Below are 20735 nucleotides of genomic sequence, written 5' to 3'. Positions count from 1 at the left end.
GTACAAAATTTAAACTTTCCACACCAAAATAACTTAAGCTACTTTACATTAAAATGTTTAAGAGATATTTTTGCCCTGTTTGCCAGCATGATAAAATAAGGAAAATGGAGTAGTCAGTTGGTCTTTTAACAGTGTCAGTCCATATTAGTTACTTTTTATTAACTTAGGAATAAAAAGTCTTGTTTGGATTTATCACCATAGATAGCAGAGTCCCACTCACTCCCCACGCATATACTGACACAGCTACAGACAAACGGAGAGATGGTGCTGGAAAATCCCACACAGTTAAAGGCAGCTGGAGAGAGGCATCAAGTCTATAGGCCAGCTGGAGAATAATAATAAGGCTGTGCTGAAATTTCCTGGCTCCCAGGTCAATAAAGACCTTTGCAAAGAGCAAGGTGTTCCACTTGAGTGAAGTATTTATGTACAGCTCGTTTTGTTACAAAAGAGACTAAGGCATCTACTAAGTCATGCTTAAACTAAAATACTTAGTTTTATATAAAAAGATGAACAATTCCATTTTTTTACAATGTGCAAACAAGTAATTCACAAAGGGATACCCATGGCCAAAACCTCGCAGAAAAAAAATCAAATTTACCTAATGATCAAAAATAACTCCAAATTAAGTAATGTTTTTACCTGTCAAACTGGTAAAAATTGTTTTTTAAAGGGGAAAAAAAAAACCAGGATTAGAAAGCAAGACATTCCCCCAAAATGCTAATCAGAGAATAAATTGGTTTAATTTTTTCTGGAGGGAATTAAGAAATATTGACCAAAGAACTTTAAAATGTACACACACTTTAACCAGCCTATACACCTGTAAGAATTTATTCTCATGAGATGACCGGGCAATCATCACGATGTATGTACGAAGATGTTCACAGCAGCGTGGTTTACTACAGACTGTTTCTAATTCATTGCTAAATGGAGACCACCACAGATTAGCTCAGTATGACAATCCAGGCATATAGTGGAATACTAAGCAGACCTTAAAAAATACTGTTGTATGAATGACTGACTCAAGTGGAAACCTGTATTTTCTGGTATCTTTGTACTCCTTAAGAATTTTTTCAGTAAATACACATTATCTCTATAATTAGGAGAAAACAAAGATAACCAGAAGTTGTGGAAATATACTTATCAGTACAAAAGTCATAATACACTGATGATTGAACAAAGCCATTTATATAAAGTATGGCTTAGATGATACCATTATTGTTTTAAACATATTAATATATGAAGAGAAAAATAACCTGAAACTTAAATACGTGACTATGTTAATAATGGTTTTCTCGGAGACGTGAGATTATTCGTAATTTTTATTTTCTTCTGCCCATCTGAATTGTCTACCTTTCCTCCACTGATTTAGTATAATCTCTAAGTAAAAAAAGGGAAGTAGGTGGGGAGAATGAATGAAAACCCAAGTCTGAAGAAAGGCAGCCAAGATCTGCTGAATGCTAGGCTCACAGCCCCCATCCTCTTCCCATCATCATCATCACACATACAAAGTTCTTTAAAAATATGTAGCTTTCTCACTTTTATTGAGAGTCAAACCTTGTGATTAGGAACTGGGATGAAAGCGTGTTTTCATACAATTCCTACCTCAGTTGGTCAAACTTTGGTTTCCAGTCAGAATTAACTTCAGTGACTGACACAAAGGACCTATCTTTTAAAATGTGACAGAATTTTGCTTAATGTAAGTACGAATTACTAGACGGCACACGTACCGTAACACCACGAGGCTCGGGTAGTGGAAAGACAGGGAGAATCAGAATCCCTTCCTTTCGGGCAGAGACAATGCAAAGGCAGGTAAAACTCCCAGCCCAGCTCAAACTCAACAATGATGCATAACAAGTCTATTTCCAAATCTTGATAATGACTAAGAAATACTCAGCTGACTTGATCCCAAGGAGAAATACTTCCATATAATCAATAATTTTTCCTCTATAAACAGTCCCTTTTAACAAAGCAAGGGTACCTGATTATGTACTATTAAAAAACAATTTTTACAAGTTAACTTTCAAATGGAAATTCCCTGTTTGGAGAGGAAGAATTGAAGGAACGGAAGCATCTCTATGCCAAGCACTGGGCTAGATGCTCCACGTGTTATTTTATTTAACCTTTACAAGAACCCTATGACATATTATTAAGTCCCTTTTATACATGAGGACACTAGGGAAAGATGATAACTTGACTAGAACTCTGAAGTCACTGAGAGTCAGAGCCAGGATTCAAACCTGGCTCCCGCATTTACTGCTCCATTTCTGTTTTTCTCTCTTTCCAACCCCCTCCTCCCATCCTTAACCGCCCCTGGGTCATCCAGGCCTAACCTCTTTTCCCCCCCACCACTAAACAAAGACTAGGTATTAACTCACTGTCAAACAGAATGTAATTTTCACACCACCCAATTTCAATTCAATTTAATCCAATCATTTCAAAAGCCCTAAAAATAATCTAAATTCACATTTTAGCACACACTCCAATTTAAAAGCACATTCAAAATGATATCCTCCTGACAGACAGAGAAAGTTCTGTACAGAACCAAACTGTTAAACACAGTTATTATTACCTCATGGGTTGGGGGTGAGGGTCTTAAGTGATCATTTACTTGTTATAATATACATGTATTAATTCAAATTTGCAAATTAAAAAAAAAAACCCTCATTCAATTAACATGAATGTATCATCATTCCAACCCTCAACTGTTTGCCTGAGGTCCTTACCCACTCTCAACTTGCAGTAACCAACCTTCTTTAACAGAAATCACTCCCAGGAATTAAGGCAGAGCAGTGAAGACACCTCCTCACGCTGAGCTAAGTCTTTTACTCATCCAAACCAGTCCCGCCACAGTTAGACTCTTCAGAAATAAAGCCTTCCGTTGGCTGTTCTCTGGACTTGCCCCTCCACCTGTATGTAGCCTAGAGCTCTAACACACTGTTGATGGACACAGAACCTCTCCTGGAGGTCCAAGCTCCATTCCAGTGGCTCTGGTTTGTCATACTGTCTGAGGTCCCTTCTCATCTCTTTTCTCTGGGGATCTAGCTTGTTGAATTTCCAACATTATGATCATTTTCCACCTTCCCTGTCTGTCCCTGGAAGACAGACAACATCTAATTATATTTCCATGTGTTTAGACTGACAAAAGGAGTAAAGGGGAGACAGAAGGTTCACATCTCCACTAGCCGCCCAACCTGTATGACATTTACCTCCAATGCATTTCCGTAAGTAAATAACAACTCAGTGTGCATTCAGAAGTCAATTCCAGGACTTCCCCCCACACAGTACTCTAACTTCTTGGTTCAAATTATAGCCCGTACTCTAACATTAGAAGAGAATGAAATTCTAAGCAAAAAATAAAGATCAGTAATCTTTAAATATGCAACCATTTTTTTTAAAAAAGTGTCTTTATCCTCTACATGATCATTCAAGAGTTTCTCTTTGATGTTCAGGTTCAACTAATATTTACTTATTAGCCAGAGTCATCCATATCAAGTATTTTCATATACATGATCTCATTTGTAGCCAAACAAATCTATGAGGAGCTTGTTATCCTCATTTAAAAGTAAGGATAAAGGGGAAAAAAAAGGATAACCTTTTGGAATAAGAGCATTTCAAGGAAAACATTTAATAAAAATTATGTCTTTATAAGATATAAAGAATTGTATTAACACTGCTACCTAGAAAACACTACACCTTCTTGGTCTGTTCACATTCCATTTGTTTTTGAGTTCCAGAATTAGACACCCAGAGGGCTTGTTAAGGACCATAAGACACCACCCTACAGAAGTAACTTTCCAAGAGCTATAGACAAAAAGGGATCTTTGGTAGATTGCTTTAGAAAACCAGGGCTTCTTTTAAGAGCTATTCAAAGGCATCACTGTATCTGAAATATTCTGAAGATTCTAGAATAAGGGAAATAAAAAATCTAATAGGTGGTAGCACATTTTACTACAATAAGCCAACCTATAGGTGATTCTAAAATACAAATTTAAAAACTAAACAGCTGGGCCTCTCAAACCTGCAAAGCCCAGTCCCAGAGCCATCATTACCAAAACCCCACACTGCCTGACCCTTGACCCTCATTTGAAACTACTTTGAGTAAGTTTCATACCTACGACCACACAAATATTTCTGGAAACCCGCACAACAGATGCTCAATAAATGTTGACAGGTTCAAAGTAGGCCCCCAATCAACCTCCACAGGATGAATGAAATAACTCATTCTTAAATTAGAAATTCTAACTCTGGATGACGGATGTTTAAAAATTCCATGTAACCCTAGAAATCATGTAAAAAATGTTGTGTATATATGTGCATTTGTATATTTTCTGGGGAGATTTTCAAAAGGGTCCACAACACAAAAAAGAGTAATAATCTCTAGGCTCTGTTGGTGGGAAGAGCAGTGAATAGGCAACCGAGAAACCTGGGCTCTAGACCTAACTCCAAAACTGACAGTTTCAGACATTAAGCAGGTCATCTGCACTCATCTCAGATTTCTCATCTGTGGAAAGATTTAGGGTGTTTCTAGTATTCTTTTATTCCGCAAACAAAAATCCCCATGGGGTACTGTCAGTAGTCTATACAATACCACAAATGTTATATGGCAAGCTCAGTGCTCCAGAATTGAGGACAGTGCCCAGCACATGGTAAGAGCTTATTAACAAAGAGGGGTTAAATAAGTAAATAAATAAACTCTCAAAGAGAATTTTTTTCTTGCACCATACCAAGCTGCCAATCTAAGTACAAGTTAACTCATTCAAAAAGGTCGCTTAATTCTCTGCACTTCAACGTCCTCACCCTCCTGAAGTTCCTGAGAGAAATATGATTGGTATAGCAGTTTCTACGACAATGAAATCTATGGCTAGCCCACTTTTAAGTACCAAGTTCCAAATCTTTGCACTCCTATTAACCACACAGCTTCACAGTAAACCTAAGACCCCAGACATCACCACACTCACTCCCACTGCTTCTCTTTTTCACACACAGAGACCAGGGCTCAGCAAACTTTCTGTAAAGGGCCAGAAAATATTTTCAGTTTTACAAGCCATATGGTCTCTGTCACAACTGCTCAACTTGGCCACTGTAGGGCAAAAGCAGCCACAGGTAATATGTAAACAAGTGAATGTTCTGTGTTCCAACAAAACTTTATTAATGAACTGAAGTTTAAATTTCATATAATTTTCATATGTCACAAAACATTTGATCTTTGTTTAAAATTACTTAAAATTACTTAAAAGCGTAAAGTCCATTCTTAGCTCTCGGACTGTAAAAAAACAGGTGGCAGGTTGGATTTCCCTAGTGATCCAGGTCTTTTACTAGCATACTAGGCATGGTTGAGAGGCTGGAAAGGAGCAGTAAGAGCTGAGTGGTACTTTCTGAAAAAAGGTTCTGTAGAATCAGCTGGTTGACTTCTCTGGTCTCATATCTTCTTGCCTCCATTTTTTAATTAGAAATAATTTGAAATTAGAAGAATTGAGATAGTAAAGATCATGAAATGTACTTGTTAATATCTGATCATAACAGTGCTGAATGATAAAAAGTTTGTTTTCACTTCTGAAAAAAATTACATTTAAGTCTTCTCATTATAGAGAAATAAATTCTCTATCAATTTCAGTTGAAATGCAATTCTACTTCTTCCCTCCATCCACCTGACTCAAAATTTGTTGCCTAAATGAATAACATGCAAATGCAAGCAGTGAACTATCAGTTTTCATCTATTAAGAATGGGGGGAAGAAACTATTAAAAACATTAACAGTACTGGTTTTAAAGAGTTAGGAAGGGACTTCCCCAGGAGTCCAGTGGTTAGGACTCCACGCTTCCACTGAAGGGGGCACAGGTTCAATCCCTGGTCGGGGAACTAAAATCCCACATGCCGTCTGGCACGGCCAAAAACCAAAAAAAAAAAAAACTAGGAAGGAATATTTACTCTTGGTAGCTATGTAAATTAGTACAATCCTTTTGGAGGCCTGTTAGGAAAATTTACCAAAAATTAAAATGTACATAACTTTTGATTTAACTATTATACTTCTAGGAATTTATCTTAAGAAGATAACCAGACAAGTGAACAAAAATGTATATACAGTGAGTTCCATACTTTGAAGAATTGTTTTTATTTTTAATTTTATTGAAATATAGTTGATTTACAATGTTGTATTTTCTGCTGTACAGCAAAGTGATTCAGTTATACATATCTATGTATTCTTTTTCATATTCTTTTCTCTTATGGTTTATCACAGTATATTGAATATAGTTCCCTGTGCTTTACAGTAGGACCTTGTTGTTTATCCATTCTATACTAGCATCTGCTAATCCCAAACTCCCAATCCTTCCCTCCCGAAGAATTGTTAATATCATGAAAAGATTAAAACTACTTAAATGTCCACTGGTTAAACAGTGGAAGGATACAACGGAATTCTAGGTACTATATAAGAAATAATGATGTAGATAAGCATTTGACATGGACACATCCATAACATATTAAGAGAAAAAAGCACATTACAAAATTGCATACATATACTGCTTGATCTCAACTGTATGAAATGTCTATATATGGTGTTTGTATACATACCAGTGTGTGTGAGAGAAAAAAAAACAGAGAGGACAGAGAAGCAGAACTAAAAGAATGCACACCATGATGTTCACTGGTGACTTTTACTGTCTTGTTTATAGTTTTCTGTACTGTTTATATTATTTTACAGTTGAGCATGTATTACCTTTATAACTTAAAAAGGACTTATTAGAAGGTACAACACCAAAAGTGCACCATGATATAAACCATGGACTCTGGGGGATAATGGTGTGTCAACTGTAACAAATGTCCCACTCTGGTAGAAATGTGCATAGTGAGGAAGTTGTGTCTGTAGGGCTCATGGGGGAGATTTCAAAACTCTTTGTACTTTCTGCTCAATTTTCCTATGAACCTTAAACTCTCTAAAAAGTAAAGACTGGGCTTCCCTGGTGGCGCAGTGGTTGAGAGTCCGCCTGCCGATGAAGGGGACACGGGTTCGTGCCCCGGTCCGGGAGGATCCCACATGCCGTGGAGCGGCTGGGCCCGTGAGCCATGGCCGCTGAGCCTGCGCGTCCGGAGCCTGTGCTCCGCAGCGGGAGGGGTCACAACAGTGAGAGGCCCGCGTACCGCAAAAAAAAATAAATAAAGGCTAATTTTTTTTAAAAAAGACTTATTAAAACATGCAAACAATTCAAAAGTTCTGTTCATCAGAAGCAAGTTTAGCCCCATGGAAGTGAATGTGAAGGGCTTTTACCAGAAGTGGCTTTAGAATACTGCACATTGCTCAGGGTGTGTGTGCGCGTTTTTGTTTTTTTGTGTTTTTGTGTTTTTTTCAGGGGGAGGGGAGTTGAGAGCAGTATTACGTGAAGTCCAGCCTTCAGCCTGCCAGCAACTCCCCACCAGGAACTGACCAAAGAGTGCCCTCCTCTTTCCAGAACCTGACTGTTTTGTGCATTCACCCTGAGGATACTCTACGGTTTCTCTCATTAGTTTTGATTTAATAGAATGCTTTCAGTGAAAACTTAGAGGACTTAAGACTGTGTTAGATAATAAGGGGCTCAAGAAAAGCAATTTAACACTTTCTTTCAGGTTAGCTTTAAAATGGAGTTTTAGCTGAGGCAAAAGACCAGTGCGCAAAAAGATAAACTGGCCTTAAGGGGCTTTAATGGGAAGAACAAATGCCAAGATGAGATTTTAATGATAAGCAGTTTCTGTTACATTAATTGGGGGCATTCTGTTGCAACTCTGAAGATAAGACCAAGGTTGGAATAAGTTAATGGGGAAACACTAAATTTTACCTGGATTTTTATTTTCTTCTTTATAAGAAATATGTACATTATAATTTACGCTTCCTATACTTTGCCAAATACATACCTCCACATGTGTATGTCATATTCTACTTTTATTTTAACATAGCAAAAGGCTTAAAGGTTTCTGCATGGAATATATACCTCAGAGTTCAAACTATCCGAATGACAGCCAGATTCTTTTTTTTAATTGCAGGGAGGAAAAGCCAGCCTTGACAAGAACTAAATGTTTAAACCTGACTAACAAGAATTGGCAATGTCATAAGGATTCCCAAACTGTGGCAGTACATAAGTAGAAGCATCTTAAATTAACAGTGGGATGCTAACAAGTTTATAGGAAAAATCGAATCTCTAATACATCATGGCTCCAAATTATAATTTTCACCAAGCTACTATGAATTCATACTCTGTATGAATTTCAATACAAATGAAGCTTAATTTACAAAAGGCACTGTTAATAATTTATATAATATGCCCAACAATATCAAATTGTTATGCCGAGTACAACAGGTACCATAAACTTAGGTTTACTATTAATGACATTTGTTCAACCTTAGATACACACAGAACTAGAGTAAGCATTTCCTGGTTCCCTGACACATCCTAACTAGGATTAACGCTAACCTGGTAGAGCATATTTGTTGGTTTCACTTGGGAAACTCCTAAAATTAAAAATGCTGTTTATTTGGGAACATAATTTTGTGGTCAAGACAATTTTAAGCGTTCAGGCATTATGTTGAGTAATTTTTTTTTGGCTGGGCAGTTTTTCTACAAATACAGCACCCTTTTCACTCAAAAGTTGTGAAATAACACAAAGTAATCACTCCCTTGGTAAATGGTCATTTCCTAAGACCCCTTGGGTTAACTGTCACTAGATTTATTATAAGGGATTCAAAGAAACTCTCAAAATTACTTAGAGAAGCCGTCAGAATTTTCAAGGCAAGAAACACTGTTCATAGCACTGAGAAAAATAGCAACATACCTCCAACGGACAAATGCCACAGAACTTCTTGATGGAAAGTGTCCAGACATTTCCTAGGCGTATTTTATTTTTAGACTTTTATATGTTTACATATGAAACAGATGTGATTCAATCTAAGACAATCTGAAAGAAATGCTTTTCCTTACCATCAAAAAATTTCACTTGCTTTAAAAAGGAGTCACACCATTGAGTCCTACAAGAACATGAGGAGCTTCCCGAGGGCACCTGATCTGAATTAAATTCAACAGAAATGCTGAATTCACAGGCAACTCTCCAGGAAAAAAATAACAAGATATTTTATCTTTACAGCTTTCTTAATGAGATTATTTTTTATTCTCCCCACTTTTAAATTGCGGGTTTTAGGGCCCAGAGGTTAAGTGCCCTGCCCAAAGTTACAAAGGCGGGATGTGAACCCAGGCAAGCCAATGAAACATTTTTAACTGCCGCACTGCCAGGCAGGAGACGTGGGTTCTGGTTCTGCACTGACAACACTCTCAACACGTGGGCCCCACAAGGAGGAGTTGCTCCCTCTGCTCTGGATGGCTTCCCTGAGTACGGAGTGTGCGAACGCTCCCTCTCTCCTAGGACTGTTGTGAGAACGTGAAATGAACAGAATGAAAGCCTTTCTAAAAGTCCAAAGCACTATATAAGTATACCTTGTGCTAATTATGTCCAACTCTGAATGTTCCAGCAACACAGAGATTAGTTTCTAAAATACGGAGAAGACCCTAACAACGCTGTATTTGTGGCCACCTTGGAGTGTCTTTTACGGTATCTGTCTGCAAGCCTGTGAAGTGGCAGACCAAAGTCCTGGCTGCAAAGTCCTGAACAAGGCAAATAAAGGGTCGATTTGACATTTATTGTTGAGGACAGGCAAGCACTTTCAAAATACAAATGTAAAATCAGTCTGTATCTAAGGAAACACATTTTCTCTCTAACAAAAATATTCTTGATTTTAAAGAACATATTAAGATGATTATTTTAATTTCAGAATGTCAAATCCTAAGAGAATAGAATGATATCTTAAAAAATGTACATAACTCTGATAAACAAAGGACCAGAATTATTTCTTACCTCCCACATGTATACATTATTCTTAACCTGAGATCTTTTTTTCTTATCACCAACAAATGGCCCAAACTTTTTGCCTTTTAAAATTGGCTTAGTGGCCCAGACACCTAGAAAATAAAACCAATATTTTCATAATGTACTGTGGTTATTTTAAAGACTAAAGCATTCAAAGCAATTCAGTTTCACAAAATACTTAAAAGGCTAGATAGCCTAAAAGCAAGACAATGTTAAATTAATCGAGATCACGCAAAATCAAATTAAATCAAGTATTCAATGGGGATATTTATTTTTCTTCTTTATATTCTTCCGTATTTTCCTAATAGCCTGCAAAGAACCTATGCTGTTTTATAAGTAGGAGAGATTTTTTTATATTTGCCTGTTTTTAATTTTTACATGTAAAACTACCCAGACAGCATAATCACAAACACTTGGAGAAGGGCAAAGTCACAACAATTAAAAGAGAAAAAAATATTGGAATGTAATAAAACTACAAATAAATTTTACGTTCTTCTTTCTACTTTTCTACAGATTTCAAGTTGTCCCCAATGAACATAAGTTGCTTTTATAAAGGGTTAGAAACATAGTTTCGAATAAATATTTTTGAAGTTTGTTTGCTCAAAGTGGAAAACGCTCTCCTCTCTCTGTTTCCTGAAAACTTGAACAACTCACTTTTCAGATTTTCAAGCAACTCAGATTTATGCTGCTTTGTGGTATTCTCAGGGGTACTTCTATTTTCTCCACACTGACCATAAGGCAAACAAACAAGATGCAGAAGCAGTGGATAAAATGGCAGGAGATGCCCTGGAGTCAAGGGAACCAGTGCCAGGGTGACTCTTATTGTGAACAGGTTCCGTCACCTTCTGGCCTCAGGTACCTCACCTACAGATGGAGGCTGTGGTGTCAGCCAGTCCTGCCCAGCTACAATGAACTAATTCCACTGCTTATAAGTCTGCTATGAATCCCATTTGTTACCCCAGCTAATAATTAATTAATGGAGATATAAAGTCAACTACTTTCATGAATAATACAATATAAATGCTCAAATTACTCAATGAATAATTTTCAATGAGAATTAGGAAAATGATTTATTAGAAATTTATTCACACACATATACACATAAACTGGAATATCAGAAGTACATTTTTAAAAACAGAAAACAGGACAGAAACATGATACATTCCAAGATTGTACTTTGACTAATTTTTATAACTTATTTCCTTAGCCTTCTGTCTAAAGATGAGGACACAAAAACAAGACTAAATACAAAAAAGCTTGGCTGTATTCAACACGAAATTCCAGCCAGAAGCACTGGAATACACTCATGTCATCATCCACTAAAATATCTACTGAGCGTCAGGTACTGGAGACATAAGCTAAATAAGAAATGAAGGCACTCACAATCAGTGAAAGGGACAGATGTGAAAACAAATACAAAATAATGGAATAAATATAATAGCATAATCACACTCAAATCACAGTGAAATCAGAGGAGGGAGCAATACATTCTATGGGAAGGAGAGCCCTGGGGAGACATGGAGGAAGGGGGCTGCTCAGGCTGAATCACGAAGGATGGGGGATGGGTGAAGGTGTGCTTCTGGTTTAATTTTATAATCTACGTCCACCCTGGATTCTTAACTGGAAAACATAATCTTCTGAGTCAGAGTATAGATGCGTTGCTTTTAGAGTGAGCTCCCTACCTGAGAAGCCCCAGAGGAAGCCTCGCCACAGCCTGCCCTCCCTTCCCTCTCCTTCTCTGACCCCAGTGCTCACCAACCCGAGTCTTGTCAACAGCAGATTGGAAAAGCCTCACTTCCTCTGGAAGGCCTCGAAGCACATGTTCAGGTACCTCGGCCAGGGTCTCGGCGGCTGCCACAGGCTCAGCGTTCTGCAGGTTAAGAAGCAGAAGGATAACAGCAAAAGGAAGAAAACCCAGCTCCATTTTGATTTTTTTCTGGCCCAATAAGCAAAAATGTAACTGAAACCCGAAGCTGGAGAGCCAGACTAAGATGATCATGTCAAGTGTTTCAGGAGAGGCTTTGATGCTTGTCTGTGAGTCTCCAAAGGAAACCACTGTAACCTTCAAGCACGTCTGTGTTCATCTATTTTGTTCCTGCCACCTGTGGCCATTTTAAAAACATGTAAACCTCTGGCACCATATTGTTTTAAACTCCCACAGAAACTGGCAGCAAAATACAGCTCAAGCTTACTTTTAAGTCACAGGCCACCATCAGCATTTAAGGACATTAAAAAAATAAAAACCAGCACTCCCGACTTAAATGAACACTGTTGGCACATGCTGTAAAGGCCGTGCCAGCCAATCGGACCCCCATCCCATCCATGCTTTCATCCCTCCAGCAACAACCCCTTGACAGGCTTGAGGATTCCCAGCAAGAACACTACAATTTATTCTGGGCCCTCCATGGAAGTGAGACCTTTCCAGGAAACAGTACTATACGACTGTATACCAAGTAACTAAATAGCAAAGTCCCCACAATATCATAAAGTCTCTAAGAAATAGAGAATTTAGAAATTACTAAGTATATGCCAAAATTCTTAAGAAATAAGATTACTATTAGATATATGTAGGTAAGGTAACGGAAAGGGGAGATTTGAGCCAACTCATAGAACATGACTGTTAGTCTAAAAATAACTTTCAAATTAAAGGAAAAGTGAGTGGCTATTAACCGGCATCACATATACCCTGAAGAACTGATGTGCAGGTCATGACCCCGCCAAGAATGATGGGTTTTGTAGTCTGAATGTTTTTTATTTCACTGCAAAGGGAAACATTTCTCAAGGACTTTCAAGGAAACCAACATAGGCAAAAAGCAAACTCCAAGCTAAAAAGATTACTTTTCCCAGAACAATGAAGATCTTGTGGTTTTTAAGAATGTTTTGTTCCAAGAAAAGAATATCATCCAAATTTTTGTACTCCTAGCATTTCAATTTTTAAAAAAAACGTATCAATAGGCTGCTTCGAGAGAAGTAAATCCCACGGCAACAAGCATGTCTGTCATTATGAAGGTCTACTGTGCTATTTTGAGTTGAAATGTGCAGAAGTGGGCATCGAGGGACTAGGGTTCATTCCCTGCACAGGGCGAAGGTGACGGTGCATACACTCCAGAAGCACAAATACTTCCATCCTGCCTGATTTACGCCTTGGTCCTGACAGTATCACCAAGCACAAGTTCAATGTCTTCCCAGACGTGGGAATATCAGAACTGGCCCAGAAAATGGTCTTATGGTATTTTTCATTAGCTAAAGTGTGAATAAATTTAGCACACAAATTTCTCACTTCTAAATACAGTGCCCTCATTTAAAAAGTTTTTCATGTATCAACTGGAATTTTGGAAACGTGAATAAATTTTTCCAAAGAGGGAAAAGGTATGAAATTGGTAGTTGCTATCCTAGGCTACATAATAATTATTTTTTAACTTGGATAAATTACACAATATTAACAAGTACTAGCCACAGTGATGAGTCCTATTAGCACATGGCTAGTTAGCACAGTCAGTGGGAATTTTCTTCCCCTTTCTCAGATGGGACCCAGGAGAAGAGTTTAAAGGATTTGACACCACTTAACCTCCCCAGAAGCTCTGAAAAGACAGTGCGTCAGCCAACTCAAACTGATACTTCCAGGCAGTATTACAGTAATATTAATGACTTAATGTGTACCGGGAACTTCCTCAGGCCTCAGTGCAAGGCACTGTGCTAACCATCTTGTGTGCAAGCTTACTCCAAACAGCCCAAGAAGCAGGCACTGTCAATGCCCCCTCCCAGCTCCCCTCTCCCTCACCACACACACAGATGAGGAAACTGAGGCTTAGGGAAGTGGTCCAAGCTGCTCAAGGACAGGGTTTGAGACTCCATCTGTCTATCCCCAGAGCCCGAGCCCATAACTACTGTGGTATTCGCAGTTAAAATTCTGCTGGATCGGGTATGAGGCCCTAATATAAAACATGGTGACTATGGTTGACAGCATGTATTATAGAACTGAAACTTGCTAAGACAGTAGAACTTAAATGTTCTCACCAAAAAAAAGAAAAGAAAAAGATAAATATGCAAGATGATGGGTATGTGAATTAACTAGATGGTAGGAATTCTTTCACAATGTATAGGTATATCAAACCACCATGATGTACACACACTTTAGACATCTTACAATTTTGTCAATTATACCTCAATAAAGCAAAGATTTCAAAAAAGAAAAGATTCTGCTGGAATATAATCTGAGAACCTCTGCCCTAAAACCTCCAAACCTCCCCAGAAATGTCAACAGGAGATGGCGCCTAAGGTAGGATTGGTCATTCCCACAGGAAATGTGTAACTTGAGGATAAGTTGAAGATCATGGATATTAAAATTTATGAGACACCTGTGAATATAAAGGACCTCAGCAGAGGTGCCACAGGAAAAAGAAATAAGGAGAGTTCCCATACACATATTTACTTGCTTTCAGCAAAACCATTATTTTTAATTTGGGTTCCTTTAGTTAGTAGAGGAAAGCTTTTTTTCCTGTTTATTTCCGTACCCTTGACACTACAAAGGGACTCAACTAAAACCGGAGGACCTCAGTCCAGACACTGGCCAGCTCCAGGGCCTTCCTCTCACCGCTCCGGCTCTTGCAATCTTCACTGCAGTGGCTGTGGCTGCAAACTGCATGGAACATCTTTAGGAAATCAGAAGTAGAAGAAGGTAGGACGGCTTGCCTCAACAGAACCGCCCTCTCCCCCCACTTCCTTATTTTTCCTTCATAGCTCTTACCACAATTTTAAATAATTACTTGTATAATTATGTGTTTAATGCACCTCCCCCGTCAGACTGCAGGGAAGACAGATTGTGTCCATCTTACTCGACGTTGCATTCCCAGTGCTCAGCAACAGACTTGAAATGTTTGTTGTCACTTAAGTACTTGAACAAATAAATGATTCTTGCAAGTTAACTTAAACCTTTTTTAGAAAAAAGAAGGCTAGGAAAAAATTAAACAGCAGAGTCATCTATCTGAAAGCATTTTCTCTATGAGTGCCTGAATTTCCTGAATTTGAGGTCGGTATTTCCGGGTCAATGTAAGGATCCTTTTTTAGAAAATGTACTGTGCTCTCAATTCCAAGCAACCAGTTTACAAGTAAACCTTTGGAACAAAAGAACATTTAAAAGAAAATTTCTCTTCCCAACACACTCATAAACTGGGATCTCTTTCATATACATACACACACACACACACACACAATCTCTCTTATATATAAATATATACATCTAATACTATATATATATATATAGTATTAGATAGACAGATGGATAGATACATAGATAGATAGATAGATAGACAGATAGTATTAGATGTAACACCATACTCTAAACAGGGTCACCTTGGTGCTTACACTAAAGAGTAACAATCCTGGGAATACTTCTTAGGTTGATTTTGTCGAAAAGAAACTGTAACGTCTAGTTAAAAGATTTCTGAGTCCCTTCTGTGGGCCAGGCAACGTTTTAAGCATCACATATGCCTTAACAAATATATATATATTATTCTAGTGAAGAAGACAGACGAAATCAAAGATATACAGTGCTTGGTACTTATTGATGCTCTGAAGAGAAATCAAGCACAAGAATGGGACACAGTGATGGGAGAAGGGGCAGGGTGCTATGTTAGACAGAGGGCTTAAGGAAGACCTCTCCAGAAGTAGGAAGGGAATCTTGTGACAATATGCAGGAAAAACAGGTCAGGAAAGGACCTTGCTGAATTAGGAATAAGTGTGGTGTGTTCAGAGAACAGACAGGCAGAGACCAATGTGTCCACAGCAGAGCAGGGAAGAGAAGAGCGGCCAGCGCTGTCTGTGTGTGTGCGGGGCGGGGGGGTGGGGGGTGGGGGTGGTGATGCCTTCGGAGACCTATGAACCACACAGAATGAGAGGGGTGGAAGGTAAGCGGCCGGAGGCCAGGCTGCACACTCCAGGAAGGAACCTTGGCTGCTCCTCTTTCCAGAGGGGCCAACGGCCTCCCAGCACCCCATCCCTGCTGTCCCAGAATAAAGGCACATTCCCATTTCAAGGGTTTCTGACACTGACCACTGTGATAAGCACGGGGGAAGCTACGAGGACTTCTCTACTTTCCTGTTATGTAATAGAAAACGTAAGAACCCTAATTCCCTACTTAATGAAACAAGTATCAGTGAACTGATCTGGATTGGTATGTATTAAATGTAACGTATTAAATTTAACATAGTAAGTTTAAGTTAGTAAGTTAGTTATTAACTGTTAATTGACCTCCTTAATTCCATGCCTCCAACTTCCTACCTCAAAGTTAAAGAAAGTCAATATCCCCTCTCTCCCCCAACTAATGGCCACAAGTTGTCCATCATTCAATCACTAACAAACACTTCCCAAGTGCCTGCTCCGGGCTGGCATGTGCTGGTGGTGAAGATACTACGGTTAATACAGCTGACCCAGGCCCCCTTCTCAAGAGGCTCACCGGCAGAGGAACTCTGATTCTGCTTCCGAACACAAGAAACCTTACATGTATTTGGAATCTCCAGTTTTGACCTTGCTGTGGAGCCTCTGGAAGGTCCTTCTACGCTTTCCCGCAATACTCTTCCTCTGGCCGAGGATGACCTTCCCATGCTGGATGACGGGGTGCTCAGGGAACATGGCTCTCACTCCTTCCTCTGGGCCAAGCTCTGTGCTAACAGGCACTTTCTGCACATCACCTCACCGAATGCTCACCGTAATCAGAGCTAACGCCGACGGAGCATTCAGGATGCGAATCAGACACTGTTCCAAGCTCTTTCTACAGCACCTCGTTTAATCTTTACACTGTCACGCTGGTTGTGGGTTCTTTTATAACCCCATTTTACAGATGAAACTGAAACCTGCCTATACTCACAGCTAGTAAGTGGCAGAGGTAGGATTCAGACCCAGACAGTCACACTTCAGGAGCAGGAATCCCAAACACCAAGCCTTAGAGTAGCCCTGTCAAGTAACTTCCCCAAATTACATAAAGTAGTGGAGCCAAGGTAAATTCCAGACAGGAGTCCACATTTTAACTACTAAACCAGTGGGGTCTCACACTGTAATCCGGTGGTGCCTGGGAAGTCCCTTTCGAGGGTCCACAAGGCCAGAGCCATTTTTATAACAATAATAAGACGTTATCTGCCTTTTTCACTCTCAGATGTGTACAGCGGAGTTTTCTGGAGGCTCTGACGTGTGATGATGTCATCATTCCACTGGCTAATGGAATGTGTGACTGTTTAATCATGTGTTTTAAATTTTCTGAGTCATGAATAAGGCCTGCAGTCTGACTAACATCACTGTACCAAGCTGATTCCGTGGTATTGATATTGTACTAGAGTTAAGACGTTTCCATCCGGGAAGGTGAGTGCAGAGGACCGTAAGGACTCTACTACTTTTGCAATTTCCTGTGTATCTGTAATTATTTCCCCCCGCCAAAGTTTTAAAATTTGTTTCAATTTCATGGTAAATATCCAAATACATAATCCACGTAAACAAAAAGCCTGAGAATGGCTGGACTGAGGAAGACCACCCCTGACCTTCCGGTACCTCCCATCTCAGGACTGAGAAGCAGAGAACAGGAGACTGTGGTGATGCGAGGAGCGAGGGGAGAGGCTGGATCCACATATTTGTGCCCCCCCCGCCTCCCCCCATGCCAAGCTTCCTGAGCACAACTGGAGGGGGTGCTCCCCTATAGGCACAAGGGTTTGTTTGGGTTTTTTTAAGGTTTCATTGCTCATCCCCAAAGGAGAACAAGTAAAACAGACTAGAACAAACTGAGTTAAGTGGCTTCAAAACATTAAAGGCAACAACTTATCGTCGATGCCCGTTAGGGCTCCTGCAAGGATGCACAAGGAGAACAGAGTTCCTACCCTTTGCTTTAAGCCCCAGATGGTGGGACTGCGACCCCATCAAGGCCTGAGGACTCCTAAGGGAGCCAGTGTGTGTCGGTGCTCCAGGCCCCTGCCTTACCCAGAGGAAGCCTGTCTTCACTGTCCTACCGAGCAAGGGTCCCCATCAGGCCTCCCTCCCACGCTCTGGCCTCTCACTGCACGCTGCACTCTGACGCACTGACAGGCTGGCCTGTTCGACGGCCTCTCCACCAGAGGCAAAGCCGAGGTCCCAGACACACAGGGCAGGTCTGTTTCACTCGCCCTGCCCCCGGAGCCCGGCACAGGATGCATACATAGCTCAGAGCGGTGGTTGCTGTGAACAGTCAAATAAACAAGTGTCTGGCAGTCAATGCCAAGAGGTCCAGGTGCAGAGACGGCTGTAAGTGGACACGGCTCGACTGGTAACGGAGTCCAGGAGAGTGGATGAGACTGGAGAGCAGAGAGCAAGAGAAGAGTGAGGACGAGCCCTGAGGACACCACTACCTACGAGTGAAAGCAGCAGAGGAGGCCTAGGAGAAGGCAGCCCAGAGGCAGTGAGGTACCAGAAAGGCCACGAAAAGGTTCAAGGAAGGGAGAGAGGTCAACAGTCAAACGCTGCTGGTGAGGCTTCAAAATCTGCTGGATCGGATCCCTTCCCTCCAGCGCCTACCACCGTCATCCTTTAAAGATGAAATAGCACAGCAATCCCCACCCATCCAACAAATGTCCAGTCTCTGTCCCACGTGCCACCACAGCGCTACCCTAGGAAGCTAGGAAAGCAACAAGGAGGACATGGGGTCCTGCCCACCTGCGGCCCACAGCCTAGCATGGGAGACCGGCAGGGTGTTCCAATGGGGACCACTGAAAGAAGGGGTGTGACAAACAGAGATAAGGAGGGGACTCTGCTTTAGTTAGGGTAGCTGGGGGTGGAGCAAGTGCATCTCAGAGAATGACACAGAGAATGACAGAGACTTGGACTTGAAAGATGAGAATGAGCCATGTGTGAAGGACTGAGCATTCCAAAGAAACATCCTGAGGAGACCAAAGGGCTTGGCAAGTTCAGGAACAAAAAGAGGCCACTGTGGCCAGGTCAGAGTGAGCCAGGGAGAAAGCAGAGGCAGCTGCCACCAGATCCTGCAGAACCTTCACGACCGAGGTACGGAGACCAGATGGCCTTTGGAGAGTGGTGGGGCGCTGCAGGGTTTGGGGCAGGGGAGTGACAAGATGTGACAAAGTCTTCTGGCTTCTAGTCTATTCCATATTCAACTCCTCCAAACCCTCTGCCTTCTCTATTAATCAACCTATAAAGCATCTGGTTCAAAACTCTTTTAAAAACATTCTAAATAAAGTCCTGTAGTTCCTCTACTGGTTTTAGAAACTTTCACAGTTCAAGGGAAGCCAAGAAAATGAGGTACCTGAGAGCTTTCTCACCCTGACATACCCGTGCCCCTTGTCCAGAAGGTTCTGATGCAGGGTGGGAATGGAGTGGGGGCTGAGCAGGAAAAGGAGCTTTCTGTTGCCTCCCAGTGAGTGAGTCTGTTACTGGCAAGACTGAGTTGCAACTTCTCAAACCACCTTCATCCAAAGCAGCAAACTGTGGATCTACAGCCTTTCAAGTCAGGTAGTTTGTTTGGTATACCCACAGATTAAAAATACATATATATATTCTATTGGAAGAAAACTCCCCATTTTACTCTTCAAAGTTCCTTCCTGGCCCCTACAGGCACAACCCTCTGGCTCTTCCTGCCCTCACCAGCCTAGGTCCTCTTACTCCTCTGGGGCTCTCACAGCCTACAGTGACCCAGACCACTGGTCCTTCTGACCCTCAGTTCCTCTGACCAGTCAAGATCCTCTACATCCTTCCGGGTCAAGTTCACATCCCAGCTCCTCCATGAAGACATTCCAAACAATGCAGGATTGTCCACTTTGCTGGCTTCCTGTATGGTCAGCTTTATGCTCTCTATATATAGTACTTCAAGGCACGTGGAGAATGATTCCCCGAGGAGAGACAGGCTGTTGGTGAGACGATCAATTAGGAGGTTTAGTAAACAAGGAATGTCTCGGTCTGTACTCAAGCAGTAACAGTGACTAGAAGGTATTTTACAGGGCAGGATCGAGAGACTCGGTTACTGGATGAAGACGATAGTAACAATACTTACAGTGCTCCCTATATGCCGGGCACTAGCCTTAGTGCTTTACATTTATTACTCATTTTCTCTTGCCCACAATCGCATGGAATGGGCACCGCTATTATCCCTATTTAACAGGTGAGAAACAAATACCGAGAAGACAAGTGACTTGCCCCAGTTTCCACAGCTGGAGGGGAATGTCAGTCACAAGACACCAAAGGTGATGCAGAGCTAAACAACCCTCTAACCTTCTCTACCAAAGCGTTAATCTCAGAACAACAAGAAATGTGAGACTTCTGCCACAGCTCCTTCCACAGGTATGTAAGGAAATGCTAGTCAAGTGGCTAATTTCTTTTTTCAAATTTCAGAAATCTAGTATTTTCATTCGGAAAGACAATGTCCTGGATTTTATAAAAATTGCTAATTTACCTAGTAAAATACATGATTCAAAATGAGATTTAAGGGCCATCACTATTCAATGCATTAGTTTCCCTAAACTATACACTCACTAGTTGAGATTTAGGTAATAACAACAGATTGGAATCACCTTAATTGGAAGGCTTTTTTAAAAATGTCTTTAGTGTCAAATTTGTATTTATAGTTACCGACAAAAAATATAATTCTATATTAATAATATGCTACAACAGCAAAAGTGGTTTTGATTTTTTACACCATATATATTTTTAGGATAGAAAAAAGGCAGGGGAGATACCTAAAACGAAAGATAGTAGCCATCCCACAGTTTCACCAAATCTTTAGAAATATGATTATGAACAGATTTATCTAGATGGTCAGATGGTCTCCCATAAAATATTTCCTGTAAAAGGAATAAACCACTAATATGCACAACAAATGGATGA

General features: G+C 40.4%; 1 protein-coding gene across 4 annotated transcripts in view; it reads right to left on the bottom strand.

The window, feature by feature from the left end:
• The window catches only part of PRDM2 (PR/SET domain 2), a 120644-nt gene that overhangs the window by 78825 nt on the left and 21084 nt on the right, over positions 1-20735 (bottom strand). For 3 of the 4 annotated variants that reach the window (XM_082616354.1, XM_082616357.1, XM_082616356.1), the window contains exons 1-2: positions 11640-11819; positions 9873-9976 (exon numbers count right to left, since the gene is read on the bottom strand). In XM_082616354.1, the coding sequence (XP_082472480.1) occupies positions 9873-9976; positions 11640-11808 (273 nt within the window). In that variant the 5' untranslated portion in view covers positions 11809-11819. Of the gene's footprint in view, positions 1-9872; positions 9977-11639; positions 11820-20735 lie in introns of those variants that run through there. The other variant, XM_082616355.1, reaches the window with a different exon arrangement.

This window comes from Mesoplodon mirus, assembly GCF_964341445.2.
Source record: "Mesoplodon mirus genome assembly, chromosome: 3".
Classification (NCBI taxonomy): Eukaryota; Metazoa; Chordata; class Mammalia; order Artiodactyla; family Ziphiidae; genus Mesoplodon; species Mesoplodon mirus.
This window is presented reverse-complemented; position numbering and strand designations above follow the sequence as displayed.